The sequence below is a fragment of the Nicotiana tabacum genome, chromosome 24, assembly GCF_000715075.1.
Source record: "Nicotiana tabacum cultivar K326 chromosome 24, ASM71507v2, whole genome shotgun sequence".
In the NCBI taxonomy this organism is placed as follows: Eukaryota; Viridiplantae; Streptophyta; class Magnoliopsida; order Solanales; family Solanaceae; genus Nicotiana; species Nicotiana tabacum.
Genome location: NC_134103.1, coordinates 106,232,793 through 106,249,249, shown reverse-complemented (window position 1 = coordinate 106,249,249; position 16,457 = coordinate 106,232,793). Strand labels below are relative to the sequence as shown.

Here is a 16,457-nt window from a genome sequence, read left to right as displayed (position 1 = left end):
AAGCGGTAAAAGACAAAAATGCACAATGGATTTAAAACATGTAATAAATCAGATAATTACGTCAAGTATTAATTGTTAAGCGACTGTGCTAAAATCACAGAACTCGGGAGTGCCTCACACCTTCTCCCAGGTTAACAGAATTCCTTACCCGGTCTTCTGTGTTCGCAGACCAAAAATAAGAGTCAAATTTCCTCTATTTGGGATTCTAAAATAAATCGGTGACTTGGGACACCATAAATTATTCCAAGTGGCGACTCTGAATAAATAAATAATCTCATTTCGAATAATGTCACTTAAATTGGAAAAACTCACTATCCTCTCGAGAAAAAGGAGGTGTGACATATCCTATAGCAGGGTGAACTTTCTAAGAGATTAAAAGGTTTAATTTTTCTACTTTATATTATTTGTGATAAATGTATTTATTTTTTTCGTTTGTATTCATTTTCGGTACTAGAGTATAAAAATAACAACAATTTTAACATCATATTCCTATAAAACTGAGAATTTTCATGTGGTAAGATTTTATGCTTCATTGGGCTAGCTAAATAGAATCAACAAACATATTTTTAGAAAGTTACACTTTTTTTATAGTCGAAACACATCGTTTAATACTATTTATATGATTTTTTTTAAAAATTGTTTACTCATTGATACAAGAAACACACGAAATTAAACAAAATTGTCCTGTACCTATTTTTCTAACATGTAAGAGCCTGAAATATCTCAAAATAGACATTTGAACGACAATTAAGTGTTGTCATTTGAATGACTGTGCTCTTTATCTTAAAAAGCTTTTCAAAAGTCTTTTGTTAACATATAAGATTTTGTTTCATGCATTGGACTTGGTGCTTTCATTTCTGACTTAATGTATAAATTTTGTACAAGTTATTTGGACTATTATAATTCATAATAAAAAAAAAAGTTAGGCTTTAATCTAAGTTTGTACCCTTTTTTATTTACATCTTTAATTGTAAGTATTATATTTTTATGTTGAACACAATTTAATTCGTTCTTGGAAAGTGTCAAGTTCATTTAATTCCACGTAAGAAAAGCACCATCCTTACTTCCCTATAAAATTATTTTTAATGTGAATTTTTCTTCGAAATTAAAAATATTATAACTCAAACAATTATTTATGGATGAACATATATCATTATAACATTGGCATATCCTCTTATCTCTCAATTATGTATTGTTTCTTCAAAATAACATATAAAATACTATTATTTTAGGATGAACAATATATAAACTAAAGCATATTCTTAGTTTGAAAATTGATGTTGATTATAAATTTGGTGATATTTGAAAACAAAAGTAGAATTTGAAGCTAAGCTGAAAATATTTATTCAAAAACCATGTTCAAACTTATCATTTTGAGTTGTTTCCTAAAAAAAAGAGATTAAAAATTATATACGAACTGAAATATTATTATGAACAATGTTAATACAAGTTAATACATTATGCCTACATTGCTTGGACTTCTAAACCAATAACAACCCATGTATAAGAATTACTATAATACATATGAGGAGTTCTTTATAAAATTAGCCAAATAGAATCAATATTCATTATTTTTAGGAACTTACACTATTATTTAAAATTATATTTTTAATTTTAAATATTTTTAATAATATTTATGAGATTTTCAAGAAGTCTTTACTCATGACTCGGGATACACGCGCAATATAAGCGTACTCTAAAACTATTACATTTAAAATCCATCAAAGGCAAAAATATTATAGTAGTAGATTTAAAGTGTACATACTGTCCCCAATTAAACTCTAAAACCTAAGACTACAGACACAATCGATTGACACAATCTTAATAATTAGTTGGGAATCTAAAGCCTTTACTCTTGAATCAATTAATCTGAGTTAAACACTTTGTCTTGGTCTCACATTGAGATTAGAAAGGTAAAAACACTTTTTCGTTTAATAAATCCTACCCTACGTGAATTTAGATTAATCGTTCAGTTGATTTTCGATACCAATTAACTTTTATACATTAACGATATAAATAATTTTTACACTATTTAAAACCGTTTATAATAAGTAAAGTTAATAACCTAACAGTTAAGATATATAAATTCTTACAACAATTTAAAATATACTGTAAAAGAAGTATGCTACTGTATATAAGTTAAAGCCTATAATTTGTACCTCTTTCGAAGTTAATAACCCCACGCTTGCGTCTCTCCCCCCTCCCCCCCCCCCAAAAAAAATAAAGAAGAAGAAAATCCTGCGGCTTCATTCCTCTATTTAAGTGTATGTCTGTATTCTATATCTATACACTTGTCTACCTGTTCTTTTCATCTTCATTCTTCTCTTATGACTTTCTCAAACCATTGATTCTCATTTTTCTTCCCAAAGAAAAAGAAACAACACATAAAACACAAAAGATGGCAGCAGCTACAATTTCTACCATTTCAATGATCGACTCCAACAAAATGGAAGTTGACAAACTCACGTACGAAATATTTTCCATTCTTGAAAACAAATTCCTCTTTGGCTACAATGACCCAAAACTTTCTCCTGCATGCAAACAAAACAGTAATAATATGTTAACACCCTTTGCCGGAACAAAAACTGTCGGCGCCGGAAAAATCAGAATTCTCTCAATTGACAGCGGTGGCTCCACTAATGGCATTCTAGCAGCAAAATCTTTAGCCCATTTGGAAGCAACCCTTCGTCGTAAAACCGGATTGAACAATACCCACATTGCCGATTTCTTCGATGTTGTCGCCGGTTCCGGAGCCGGCGGTGTCCTCGCCGGTCTTCTCTTCACTCGTGGGAAAGATGGGGTTCCGATGTTCACTGCAGAGGAAGCTCTTAAATTCCTTCTCGAGAGTGATCGGAAAATTTCACGGTGTTCTAACCGTGGATTGTTTCGGCGTGTTTTCCGGCCGGCGAAGATGTTTGATAAATTATTCAGCGGTTTAACTTTAAAAGATACGGTTAAGTCGGTTTTAATCCCCTGCTACGATCTAACTACAAGATCACCGTTTCTATTTTCGCGGGCTGATGCGCTGGAGATGGACGGTTGTGATTTTAAGTTGGCGAATGTATGTGAGGCCACAGTGGCTGATCAAGCGGTGGAAGTGAAGTCAGTTGATGGAAGAAGGAAAATTACAGCCGTTGGTGGTGGGGTTACGATGAATAATCCAACGGCTGCGGCTATCACTCATGTACTTAACAATAAACAAGAGTTTCCGTTTGCTAATGGTGTTGAAGATTTGTTAGTGGTTTCTTTGGGTAATGGAGAATCAGATTCCGGTACCGGAAATGTGATGTCATCGCCGGCGGCATTTGTTAAGATTGCCGGAGATGGAGCTGCCGACATGGTAAGCTTATTTTTTTGTTCATGCCCAAAATATTTTAATATTTTTAAACAAAGAAAGAAAAAAAGTTGAATAATTTATATTTATAATAATTAAAATTGCTTTCGTTAGAATAGTTCGTAATTATGGAAGTTGGTACTTTGCATTTAATGAATTTTATTTTTAAAAACTCTTCCTTTTTTTGGCATGCGACCTAGTATTTATAACTCAGTGGCAACAAACAAAAAGTTGTACATATTAAATGGTCGACAACTTCTTTTGATCAAATAGTGCACCTAACGATATACTAGTATATATATTAAGAACTTTAATTTGGAATCTTAACTAAATAATCGAACAATAAATTATCTAAACAAAATATTGGACTAAGACTAATGTATTTAATTACTTTATCTAAACAAAATATCGGACTAAGACTAATGTTGTAACCCTATACAAAATGCAGGTAGATCAAGCTGTATCAATGGCATTTGGACAATTTAGAAACAATAACTATGTTCGAGTACAGGGAAATGGAATTATTGGGGAAAAACACGAATCAACGAGCAAAGGTGAAAGAATGAGAAAGACAGTAGCCATATCTGAAGAAATGCTAAGGCAGAAGAATGTGGAATCTGTGTTATTTGAAGGGAAGAAATTAGTGGAAAATACAAATTTGGATAAGTTGGAAATATTTGCTGGTGAATTAATCAAAGAGCAAGAAAGTAGGAAAACTAGAATATTACCCCCAGTGGTTTTGAAACAGGCATCACCATCTCCTAGAACATCATCTGCAACAACTTCATCCACCATTTCCTCATTTTAATAAAGCTCCCGCTATGCGCGGGGTCCGGGTATCATGATTATTAGATCGATTTTAATCGATAGCTTGGAGGTGACACTGTCCATTATTATTAATTAGGTTAGATTATTATAGCGAGGTAAGGTAGGGTGGGTTAAGTTGAATCAATGCTGAAGTATGGGTTTGAAGCCACTCGTGATTATTTCAGATATCCGAGTTTGAGCTGAGCTGCTAAAATAGCCTGAGAAGTTTTCTTTTTCTATATATTTTTTTTAAAATCTTGAGGTTGATTTGTAGTAAAATGTATGTAGAGATGAATATTGGTGAATTAATGTGTGTATGTATGTGATGTTAATATTATGAATGTATTGCTTGTTAGACCAATGAGAAGCACTTGGTAAATTGTAAATTTTATGTTACCAACACTAGTTGCTTGTAATGATCATTTATCCCAATTGAGTTGTGTGTTAACTTCCTAAATTTAACTCCCTTTTTTTGTTTAGAATCAAACATACAACAACTACTACAACATCTTAATTTCAAACAAGTTTCAAACAAGTTGGAGCCGACTACATTCCGATGAGAATGAGTTGAGTTTAGATAAGAAGAAGTAACATTTTTTTCATATAAAAAGAATTTAGAAATTTTAAAGTAAAAGGTTTGAAGGAAGCATTGAGTAGGTCAGTTCAGTAATAATATTGGAAGCATGGAACATCTTAATTATCTTAATTACTTGATCTAATTATGTTAGTATTCTATATTTACTGTCCCCACTGCAATTTTAATATGTACATGAGTCGAGTCATCATACTTCTGTGTAACATAAATATGCAGAGAGATTTAAATATACACGGGTAGTGTACAAGTTTTTCTAGACTAACTCCGTCGATTTAATCTATTGTTCCAAATTATTTAACAAGTTTATTAGATTACCAATTAATGTCCTAATAGTATAATTTTGTTTTACAACATCAGTGCATAGACATGCTACACAGTGATTACCCAGCAAAATTAATTAGCCAAACATAATGATTCTCACCAAAGTAATTTTGAAAAAATCACTTCTCAAAATAAGCTATAAGTCAAAATAGATTGTCCCACACAAACACTTGGTCCATGGAATAATTTGACCAAATGTTATCCTACTAGAGGAATGATTTAGGACACCTGTTACTATTTTCACTGCCACATCCCAAGGTAAGAAATGACCAGTTACGCCAAAAGCTTTGTAGTTTTGCTTCGCATTGGCTAACTGGGAATAATGAAATTGGCCATCTTATTGCAGGGGAAGGGCAGGACATCTCTTTTGATTTCTCCCATAGAAAAGCCTAACATGCAGCAGCAAGAATCGATAGATTATGGAATAAATACACCCTTCCAATTTTAAGGTACAAATATGTTAAGCAATCCACCATTTCTTAGCCTTAATTATCAAAACTAAAATATTATGTCGTTGACGCAATTGGTGTTTACTAGCCCGAGCTTGCAGGCCCCCCTAGCTCGTCTGTTTCTTTCGCATTACAGAGTTGTACAACACAATGATTTTTACATGAAAAATGAGAACTGACTTGAGAAGGCAATCCCCAACAGGACCAGCTGAATTCATCCTCCATCTCTCTTCAAATACAAGAGACTACAATAATTGACAACTCGGCGGTCCATGTCAGCAGACAGTTCGACCATAGCAAATTGATGCAATGTAAAGATTTTTAGACCATTTTTCCTGCAAAATGAGAGTGCAGGCAATGTTGAAACTACAAAGGGAAAAGAATTAAAGAGTACATGGATAACAAATATGCAAATTGCATTCAACGGACTCCTGTCAATTGAAGCTTCATTATTACAAACATTTGTTTCATACAATTTTCACAGCCTTGAGAATTTAAATTTATTTTTAAAAACTTTGATGTGATATTTACTCTATTAAACTAACTTTTTAACCATTACTTTAATATTTTCTCCCGCGGCTAATACAATAAACAAGCAACAAAACAACTTAAATTCCATTTCCAGCCAAGGAAACATCATAGAAACTGGATCACAATGAGTAGTTTGTAAATTCCCATCACAAGTTGAGCCTGTTAAATTTAAGGAAAACGCAAAGCAAACAGGAAACATTTGGGATTAAGGAAAGACTAGTCACCTTAACATGGGTACTTGGGAAGGCAGATGTCCGCAAAGTCTCTTGAGTCTCATCAATCATTTTACGTCTAGGCACGCTCAATATGAAGGCTGCTTGATCGGCAGTAGCAGCCATAGAAGTTATTCTATAACCACTTTCCCACCGTCGATGTATTCCTTCACTTGGGTAAAGGAAGTCAAGCTCAACAACCTACACAGTCAATCTGCTTTAAGCTACTATTGTTGAGCAAAGTAAGAAATGGAAGTGATGACAGAATAAAAACTACTTCCACCTGTTCTGAATATCCAGAATTTCGGGACATGACCACACCCCATCGACTGCCAGCAGTGGTCATGGATGTGACATGGAAACCTTCTTTCCACTTTTTGTTTATCCATTTGAAAGGGAAAGATTCACTCACTTTGTAAGACTGTTGCGTATAAGGAGTTCCTGATCCATCAAACACCAAGAGAATTTAATAGATTGTTCATGGGACCATTAACAATAAATCATAATCAAATTGATTCACAGCAAGTCCATTCCTGGTAAACAATCTGAAGCACATAGTCTTAGCAACAAAATGCAGCTCACTAACCGCATATACGAAAAAGGTGGGTTACTTGTAATAAAACAGAAATTAAACCATCTATATCTTATTTACATGCCAAAAGTTGAAACATGCAAATAAAAAGCAGACTAAGTAAGACCGCCATATCCAAGAACCAAAAGGTAGGAAATTTTTTCAAAAGAAGCAGAGCACACTAAGGCCAACAAAGAGATAGTGTCAGCACACTAGGCAGATGGTGAAAATAGGTAAATAATTCAGCTCCAGTTGCTTTGATCACACCAAAAGGTTTTGAGACAGCCACGACTAAAATACTTATGCAGGCCATTAGCCTGAGGTCTAAACTTTTTCCTTTTTTTTATAACCAAGAAATCCCTATGAGTTAGATGGTCCAACCCCAATTGTGTTCACAGGTTCAAAACTCGGAGGAGTACGCACCCACCTCTCTACCCTGCTCCCACTTAAATAGCAAGCTTCATGTCAGTGACTGGGTCTGACCTCATGACATGCGCCAATCCATGCATCCTTGCCTAATTTGCCCTACTTTTGCAGCAGCTAACTAATGGAAAGTGGTGGTAAATTGCTAGTTGGTATTTTAATTCTACCAACAGCAACTCACATTCGAAAACATCTCGTAGATGGCTGAAGTATGGAAAAGGTCTCAAAGACGTGAGCTAATCATCAAGCTCCAGGCTACCAGTATAAGGGGCATAATTCTACACTTGACAACATTTTTGTTAAGATCCCTATTGTTCTTCAGTATTAGAACCGTATGAACATCCCACTTCACCTCCTGGTCACTCTTGTACCAGGAAACTTCCCATGCTAAAGATATCTAGACTGAACCGCATGAACATCCCCATTGCTCATATTAGTACCACAACACCCATCCCCTTTCGACCTTTCTGTTTCTCGTATCTAAAGCTGCTTAAACCAACAAGCAGGAATAACCACACTCTTGAACAGCAAAAATCAATCCGGACCTCTTCCAAAACAGGTGTTATTTTCTGTTCCATCCTTTTCCATTTGACTAAAGACCAGATCTGTGAAAGCCTAATGCAACAAAGTGAAGAAACATTGAAGCACAGGTACCATGATTTTCAAAATCAGACTGAACTTAATCTGTTAAAATTAATACTACTTAGGATCACTGGTAATGAATACAAGATCCGTGTTTGTTCTATATGCACTTCAAGCTATATTCTTATAACTGCATAGTATGTCGCAAATCTAATTATTATATATGTGCTGGTTTTGTTTAAGCATAAACTCTTTCACTAAGAAAGAAAATTTCCCGCCAAAAATAGCAAGATGGAAACAATATCATTCACAAGGAGAAGTTCATCAGTTGATCCTTCAAAAAACACCTCAAACTGTGAATCAATCACATCAGTTTCCATTAATATCTAACCTTTGGACATAACAACCAAGGAACTTCCGTTAGCTGCACCAGCTATTGAGCTGATGTAGTAGTTCTTTTCCCACTGTTCCATTATCCAATCCTGAAAAGAATCCACAACAGAATCACAATTATTTGAGGATATCCCACGAAAAGAAAGAGATAAAGATAATCACTGAATATGATAGAGATAAGGTGATTGAGATGATAACAACCTTATGGAGGAAGACAGCTGAAAGCTCATAAACCTGGGAAGAGAAACCGGTTCCTGCATCCATGATTAAGGCCCACAGATTGGCTGCTGAGGCCACACAGCTGATGTAAAGACCGTCCTCATTTCCTTTATCTACATGCTGCCGGAGCCTAGAGTCTGCTACATTATAGTGGTACCTACAAGATTATCATTAATACTTTTATATCAGCAACTGACATTAATATAGAAATCACATGCATTAAGAAGATAATTTAACATGAATATCCATGCATTTAACACTCAATTCGTCAATAGTTCATGTAAGCAAGAAAGTGAGATAACACTTTTAAGTCCTCATGTAAACCTACCAAGTCAAACAGTTTATACAAGAATGTAGCCCGTCTTACCAGATTCTGTAATACGATCCATTGAAAGATAGAAGGTAGATAAATAGGAATCAAATATTCTCAGAGGTGCACCAAAAAGATTGCATGCAAGTGTATTCACACATTAGATTCCCTTCTCTCCCCTTAAGGGATAAAACAGAGGTAAACATATCAGGCGTGTACCTAAAACATCCATGCAAATGTAACACATTTACATTTCCTACCATTTTTCGAAAGTTAATCCTATGCTTCGATTAACTTAGCCATATCATTTTTCCTGCTCAACACCCAGAAGTTTACTGTCCGTAAATAAGAATAATGTACTCGCGAATTTTCTCACATGAGGCAAAAGGAAGTTCTAAACATTAAGTCATCAAGACTACATAAAATATGAACCGATCAACCTAAGCAAAAGGCATGTATCCAAACAAAACAGAAGGGACACCTGTATTAAAGAGAAAATCAGTTTCACTTCAAACTCGAAGAAAAATAAAGTGACCCCTAACAGAGATGTAGTGACTAATGCATGGAAATGATTCTCAAAGGTTCGCATAGGCCAGATTATCCGAAAACGGCCAACCCAAGAATCATAAAATCAAATACTGTCTTAAATGTTAAATCCTCAAACCAACTTGGATTCCTGCTTTATATACTGTAAACATTAGTAAATCTAATTTTCGTTAGTAAAATTAGTCGTCCTCCTTAATAAAAAACCTAGTCCTGTCCTAAAAATAAGTAATCTCTCAAACCTATAGTATGTCCAGTTGGGGAAAGGACACAAGAACAGATGACATGAAGCAACAAGCAAGTCCACTTGAACTTCTATACAAGCCAAATTTATGAAACACACCAAATAGGAATGTCAGAGCTGCAATTTTATGGCAACTTAGATGCATAACTAATTAAAACATTAAAAGGCTTTATTTGGATGTCCAGAGTTCGATGGATACTTTTGATAAGATCCAAGACAAAATAAAAGTCAAGCACTTGCGGCACCTTTTTAAGGAATTATAATAATGGCCAGACACGTCAAACCTCATAATCACACTTTGATTAATAACTGGACACGTCAAAACTCATAATCACACTTTTATTAATAGCAATGTACCTCTGCTTCATGGGACGTCGTGCATTATAAACAGAAATCCATTGCGTTGCAGGACTACCTAATCGTACTTTTTTCTTTGGTTGCTCATCTTCCTCCAAGTTTATTAGCAACCTTCCCCGCTTCTGCCCAACCTGATTAGACAAGAGGAGACAGCTGAGTAGGGGAGCAATATTGTCATGTAAACACACATACATGCATGAATATGGATAGGAACCTTAAGAGCTCCATCAATTCTTATTGGCCGTAGTGACGTGACTGGCTCAATAAGACTCTCAAAGAAAGAGATAAGCTTGGCATAATTTGGTTCCTCATCAAATTTCATATTTGTCACTGCCTCAAGGAACTGCTTGAATGGGGCCGGACAAAAACAACACATCAACTCTGGAGAAGTGGCCATTTTTTTCTTACACACAAGAAAACTCTTGTTGTCACCCTATTACAATTCAAAACAATAAATACAAGAGAATTATAAAATTTCGTAAGTCAAAATTCAGACACTACAAAAACTTACAGAAGCATATAACAACCAACCTGATATCCTTGCCACGGTAACCTTCCCTTTATCAGGAATATTAATGTGTATGCTAGTGACTCAAGGTCATCTCTTCTACTTCCCGTCCGACCCAAATGCGCATGCACGCTTGCATATCTTATGGTTCCCCTGTCAAAGAAAACATATGAGCCCACATTCAAAAGGATTGTTGAATTATACGCCCGAGATTATTTAAGTTACATTCCAAATGAACAAACCTGAATATATCTGGCCTCTGGTCATATTCAACATGCAGACCAGATGCTGCATCTTTCCATCTAGATGCTGCAGAAATGAACGATATCATCAAGAACAGTACTCAAGATTAACATCAAACAAAAAGAAATGGTATTCTTCAGGTCTAGTAGACCCACAAGCAGAATTGATCTGACAGAGTTAATTCTCAACATGTGATAACAAATTGACAGGATTAACGATGCTTTACAATAAATGAGAAAGAAAATGAAATGGACACTCCAAGAAAAAGATAGAGCGATAAACAGAAAAGATCATAATATAATGCATCTTACCCAAACCGAGATCAATAAGATACAGCTTCTTCTCATCAGCACTTCCTGGCAGACCAAGTAAGAAATTTTCCGGCTTCACGTCTCCATGCACAAACCTTAAAGTGAGGAAAAAAATTAGATGTGAAAAAAAACAGGTCACCGATACAACTTGACTTTTGAGTTTAGAGTGCTGAAAGTGAAATGGAAGTGAACGATCAAGCAAAGTGATATGCCAGAGGAAAATATCATGACGAATGATGAAATAACATATGTATTGCTAGAGAGATAACAGTTACCCCTTAAGGTGCAGTTTTTCAAGAATCGATATTGCCTCCACCGCAATACAGGCTACCATATTCGGCGACATCCTGTTGCAAGGTTAATAATCATCAAACAGAGAAAAACAGGCTACAGGCTACAGCATATGCATGCCCACAAAAAGTTATACGTGGTACATTATTTTGTTCTGCATTCCTATATATGTGCAGGAAAATCAATGCAAATAGAAAAAGTTGGAAACTTACGACTGGCCTAAAGAATTCCAGACATCCCACAAGCTAGGTCCCAGCATGTCCATGACCTGAAAATATTTCCAGGAAATATCAGTAACACAAAAGTGATAGAACTAAAAATTCTTTTAGAAAACGATGAAAACTAAAAGTTACCAAGATGTAGAAGTCCCCCTGACGACCCTTATAGTGAACCCATGGGACACCATAGCATCCATTCAGGGTGCTGTCAAGGCAAAAAAAAGTTCACAATTGGATAATAAGTAAGACATCTGAAGACTGAAAAATACAAAGAAATCAGAGATTCTGAAATAAGGATTCATGCTTACTTGTACACCTGCCACTCATAAGGAGGGCCGTAGTTGCAACCTTTACTATTTCGATGCTCAAACTTCAATGCAACCTAGTGACAATCATTATCGCTGTATTATAATCCAAATAATGTCAGAAAGGCTCGTAAAAGATCCACTATGTCGTAGGCAGTACCTCAACAGCATCTGGTCCTGTTCTCTCAGTTCCCCCACTTGTTCTTCGACCAACATATACCTGCCCAAATCCACCCTTACCTAACTTCCTTTCTGTTTTATATACAGGAGAATTACCCACTTGTACCTGCATCAAGAAACACAAGCATTCTTATAAAAATTCTATTTACGATAAGAGTGGATATACGATGTTTCAGAAATTTAGCCTACACATTGTCATTAATGATGTCAAGGTATTTCCTAGGCAGCTGGAGGAATTTTCAAGGCAAAAGTTAATAGAACACAAATGGAAAGAGACTTAAGAGCAAAATAGGAAGATACCCTCTCAGGTACAGGAGTTGTGCTTGATTCTTCTTCGACTCCCATTATTTTGTCCGCACTTCCACCACCATCCATTGCAATATTTTTATCTGCAGCACCCTCAATTCTATTAAATGCTGGCTCGGCAACCCCAACAGGAGCAGCTTGAGGAAGAACCTCACGCGGCGTCTCTGGGTCCAAATCTATCAACCTAATCCCCCTACCCCTACCACCACCACTTGGCCTTGCACGTGTCGTCCTGAAGGCCCTTTTCCTACAGCCGTTGCAGCATTACCCCTTCCTCTTCCTCCACCACCACCTCTTCTTCTGCCTCTGTTCTGAGTAGGCGGCAAAACCAAGTTTTCCTCTTGGCCAACAGGTTGAGGGGCGGCAGGCTGGAGATCACCAAGCCGTTTTGATCTCCTTGCTCCACTACGCAACTCTGGCATCATCACCCATGCAAATCACACTCAACTCGGTTCACCCACCTTGCCTAGAAAATCTGGTGGTAAACACAACAGTAACAATGAATGCAAGAATCCTGTATTAACAACATTGTGGACTTCAAATAGAAACCATAAACAAAAAGACGAGGCACTCAACACACCAGCATCTAGGAAAATCACAGTTTCCCTGTATCAAACATGATCTTTACATTAATTCCCAAAAGTTCAAAACTAAAGTTCTAAACTTTTTACCCACAAAAACTTAAGCTAACTAACATAAAAAGATTCATATTTCTTACATACTAAAAAAGGACCAGATTATGCAGATATGGATATCTTTACTGTTATAAGTGTGACATTTATATTTCTATAATTAGTTCATTTCTCTTCTATCTTTCTATCTCCCATCTATCTACTTCGCTATTTATTACAAAGCTTCACGAACCTTCCTTTATTTCAAAACAAGAAGTGACACCGGAAGTATATATACATCAAAAATTAAATAATTTTAAACTTCAACAGAAAAATTAACATCCTAGGGGCTTGATTCCAACAAAATGAAAGCTTTAAACTATATAATCAAGAAAAAGCTATAAAGGGAAACAACACCATTGGAATAAATTTAAACAAAATCAAACCAATCATACAAAAAGTTCCAATACTGTGAATTATAATTAAAAAAAATTAATCTTTAGAAAACCCAAATGGATCACCTTCATCACATCACATGTAACTCAACCGATCATCAAACAAGCAACAAAAACTCAGCATTCTAGGCACATTTCCACAGAAACACAAGAACCCCACAAAGGGAAAAGCCAAGAAAATCATACAAAAATAGAAAAAACCAAAACTTTACCTCAAAAAAGAAAGGATCGGTGAGAAATACAACAAAAATCAACACATTTGAAGGAAGAAAAATGGGTTTTCAAATCGCCGATCAAAATCAGATCTTTAGATAAAATCAACAAGAAACCACATGGGGTAGTTCAAAGAAAAAGAAAAGGAAAAATCTTATCTGTTAAAAAAAAAGGAGGAGAAAAAAAGCTGGTTTGGTGTTTTAGTGTATATGGGGATGATAAGGTGTGTTTAGCTTGAATGAAGGATGAAGTAACGTTACATTCGGTGAGCAAAATTTTGGATTTTGGGAAATTTGATTGAATGAAATGAAATACTAATAATGAGTGGGCGGAGGACTGTATGTGTGTATTTGTGTGCTGTATGGAGCCCTGTATTACTACTTCGGTACCTGTGCTGTATCTGATTCTGTATTTACTGTAATCTAATGTACTCTATCTGATTATCTATTTACTGTAAATGTAAATATAACATATTTATCTTTTTACGAGTACGAGCCGTAAAAACAGCCTCTTGTAAAAATATAGGGTAAGACTACGTACGATAGACCCTTCTGATTCGACTATTTTCCGAACCCCACACATAACGAGAATTTAGTACACCGAATTATCCTTTTATCCGAAACTCATTTGCCCTTAATCATCTAGTATTTCAAAAACTATTAGTTTGATCTAAACTCACTACCCTAACTAATATGAATTTACTTCGAATAGATCCATTAAATTGATAAAGTATTTTCTACTAAAAAAATTCTATCTCAGAGGAATAGTATATTACCTCCTACTTGGAATATATATTCACACATATTTAAAAATAATTTTAATTTTTTTTTGTTTTTACATATTATTATACAAGAATTGTGAGTGTTGTTATACTCTAACAATTATCGACTTGATACTCCATATTTGCCTTAGTCTTATACATAAGTAAATATAACATACAACTATATGTTATGTTATACCTTTGTGAATTTGTTTTTGCATGTTTCGTGTAAGTTATATGCGTAGTTCCTTACGTGTATTAAAATTGTTATGTTCATAGACAGAAAATTAGAATAGAAAATGGAAAAATAATTTTTAGCTCAGAATTTTCTAGTGTGTTCTTAAGGAAGTTAATTCACTCATGGTTGCCCAAAGTATTTGGACTAACTCCTCTCAAGATAGAATAAAAAATTACTATGTAATAGCGACAATTCAAATTACATAACTTTGGCGAACTCAAATGACGGAACAGCTCACACAATATTGTTTACCCATAAAATTGTACGTGGTTTCTTGACAAGTGAACTAATTTGATCCTGAAATAATGTGATAATTGAAGAAATGTATAATACATTGCCTTAAAATGTAGATGAAACAACAAAGATGACAGTTTCGGGAACAAGATTTTCGGGTACAACAATGATGAGATCAAAAGGCAAAAAAGTAAGATTGTATTAAGCTTTGTGTGAAATGTAATGTAAGTTTAGCCAGAAAATTCATGTCCTTTACAATGATAACTGACTCACTATTTATAGTTGTGTCTAGGGAAAGAGGTCGTACGATCTTTAATATCAATTATGAGGGTTATTAATGAAGATGTAATGGTGAATATAAATGTCAAATTCTCTTTAACGGGTCGTCTGTCACGTCCTTAGTTGTTAACTAAGTACACGTGCGACACTTGACAACTCGCTCACGATCTTGCATAACTTGTTCACGTTCCTACTATGCCAAGTCAGCCTTACCACACTCAAGATCGCTAAGAGAATGGTAAAAAGAAGACAATAGAATTGTTAAAGGAAGCTTTGTATTATAGAGAACTTGAATTATTTGCTTGGTGAATTACAAATGGATGGCCCCTTTATATACTAGTCTCCTAGGGGCTAGAGTGTAAATATTAATTGTTACACAAGTACTTAATATTTACAAGATAAGGGTTTTCTCTAGATTTCTCTACAAGCCTAGAAGATTTCAAGGACTTTCCTAGCAAATCCATAGGGATCTAGGGTCTTCCAAAGGAAATGTCCATACTTTTCTAGAATCTTCTCACAAATGCTAGCCTTCTTCCTATGTAAGCTTCCACAAGGTTTTAATATATGCCAAATGGCACCTATTTAGCATGATGATATGGCGGGTCATCACACTCTCCCCCACTTAATGTTGCGACGACCGCGGCGCAATGCTGCTGCATAAACTCTCAAATCTTATCTTTGAATTTCCATAAGTCTTCATATCGTTCCCATGTGGCCTCCTCTTACGGTCCGCAAACTTCTTCATCTTCTTAGCTGCCCTATCTAAGTAGGACTTAGCAGTGTCAAGCTGCTCTTCCCATCCGTTGGCCATATGATAAGCCCCCAAACTCTTTCCCTCGAACGCGGCTGGTAATGAATATGGAGTTTGTGGTTGTTGGTCTGTGGCTAGCTCATATGGTGTCCGCCCCGTGGACTCACTCCGCTGTAAGTTATAAGAGAATTGGGCGATGTCTAGGAGCCTTGCCCAATCTTTCTGATGCGCGCTTACATAATGCTTCAAGTAGCATTCTAGTAAGGCATTGACCCGCTCCGTTTGTCCATCCGTCTGTGGGTGGAAACTAGTGGAAAAGTGCAGTTCCGTGCCAAGTATATCGAATAACTCTCTCCAAACGTTTCCAGTAAAACAGGGGTCTCGATCACTACTAATATGCCTTGGTAAGCCCCAATACTTCACCACGTTCTTAAAGAATAGTTTGGTGGCTTCCTTGGCAGTGCAACCTGGTGAGACGGGCATGAAGGTGGCATATTTGAAAAATCTATCCACCACCACCATAATAGTATCATAACCGTCGGACTTCAGTAGGCAAGTGATAAAGTCCATAGTCACGCTCTCCCATGGACGTTCTGCAACTGGTAGTGGCTCGAAAAGTCCTCCAATTTTTTGTTGCTCAACCTTGTCCTGTTGACAGACAAG

General features: G+C 35.7%; 2 protein-coding genes across 2 annotated transcripts; one reads left to right on the top strand and one right to left on the bottom strand.

The window, feature by feature from the left end:
* The first annotated feature begins 2,277 nt into the window (after window positions 1–2,277).
* Window positions 2,278–4,573, top strand: LOC107773086 (patatin-like protein 3). The gene is made up of 2 exons (XM_016592531.2): window positions 2,278–3,340; window positions 3,783–4,573. The coding sequence occupies exons 1-2, from the start codon at window positions 2,399–2,401 to the stop codon at window positions 4,140–4,142; spliced, it is 1,302 nt and encodes a 433-aa protein (XP_016448017.1). The 5' UTR covers window positions 2,278–2,398; the 3' UTR covers window positions 4,143–4,573.
* An 879-nt stretch (window positions 4,574–5,452) lies between these two features.
* Window positions 5,453–13,672, bottom strand: LOC107773087 (casein kinase 1-like protein HD16). The gene is given in 18 exon segments (XM_075248484.1): window positions 5,453–5,841; window positions 6,262–6,450; window positions 6,533–6,690; window positions 8,217–8,307; window positions 8,420–8,594; window positions 9,892–10,022; window positions 10,106–10,324; window positions 10,423–10,552; window positions 10,642–10,708; window positions 10,954–11,048; window positions 11,229–11,300; window positions 11,457–11,512; window positions 11,598–11,667; window positions 11,771–11,844; window positions 11,928–12,053; window positions 12,248–12,481; window positions 12,484–12,728; window positions 13,532–13,672. Coding segments are annotated over 17 exon segments (2,142 nt in total). The 5' UTR covers window positions 12,679–12,728; window positions 13,532–13,672; the 3' UTR covers window positions 5,453–5,781.
* Window positions 13,673–16,457: the final 2,785 nt, after the last annotated feature.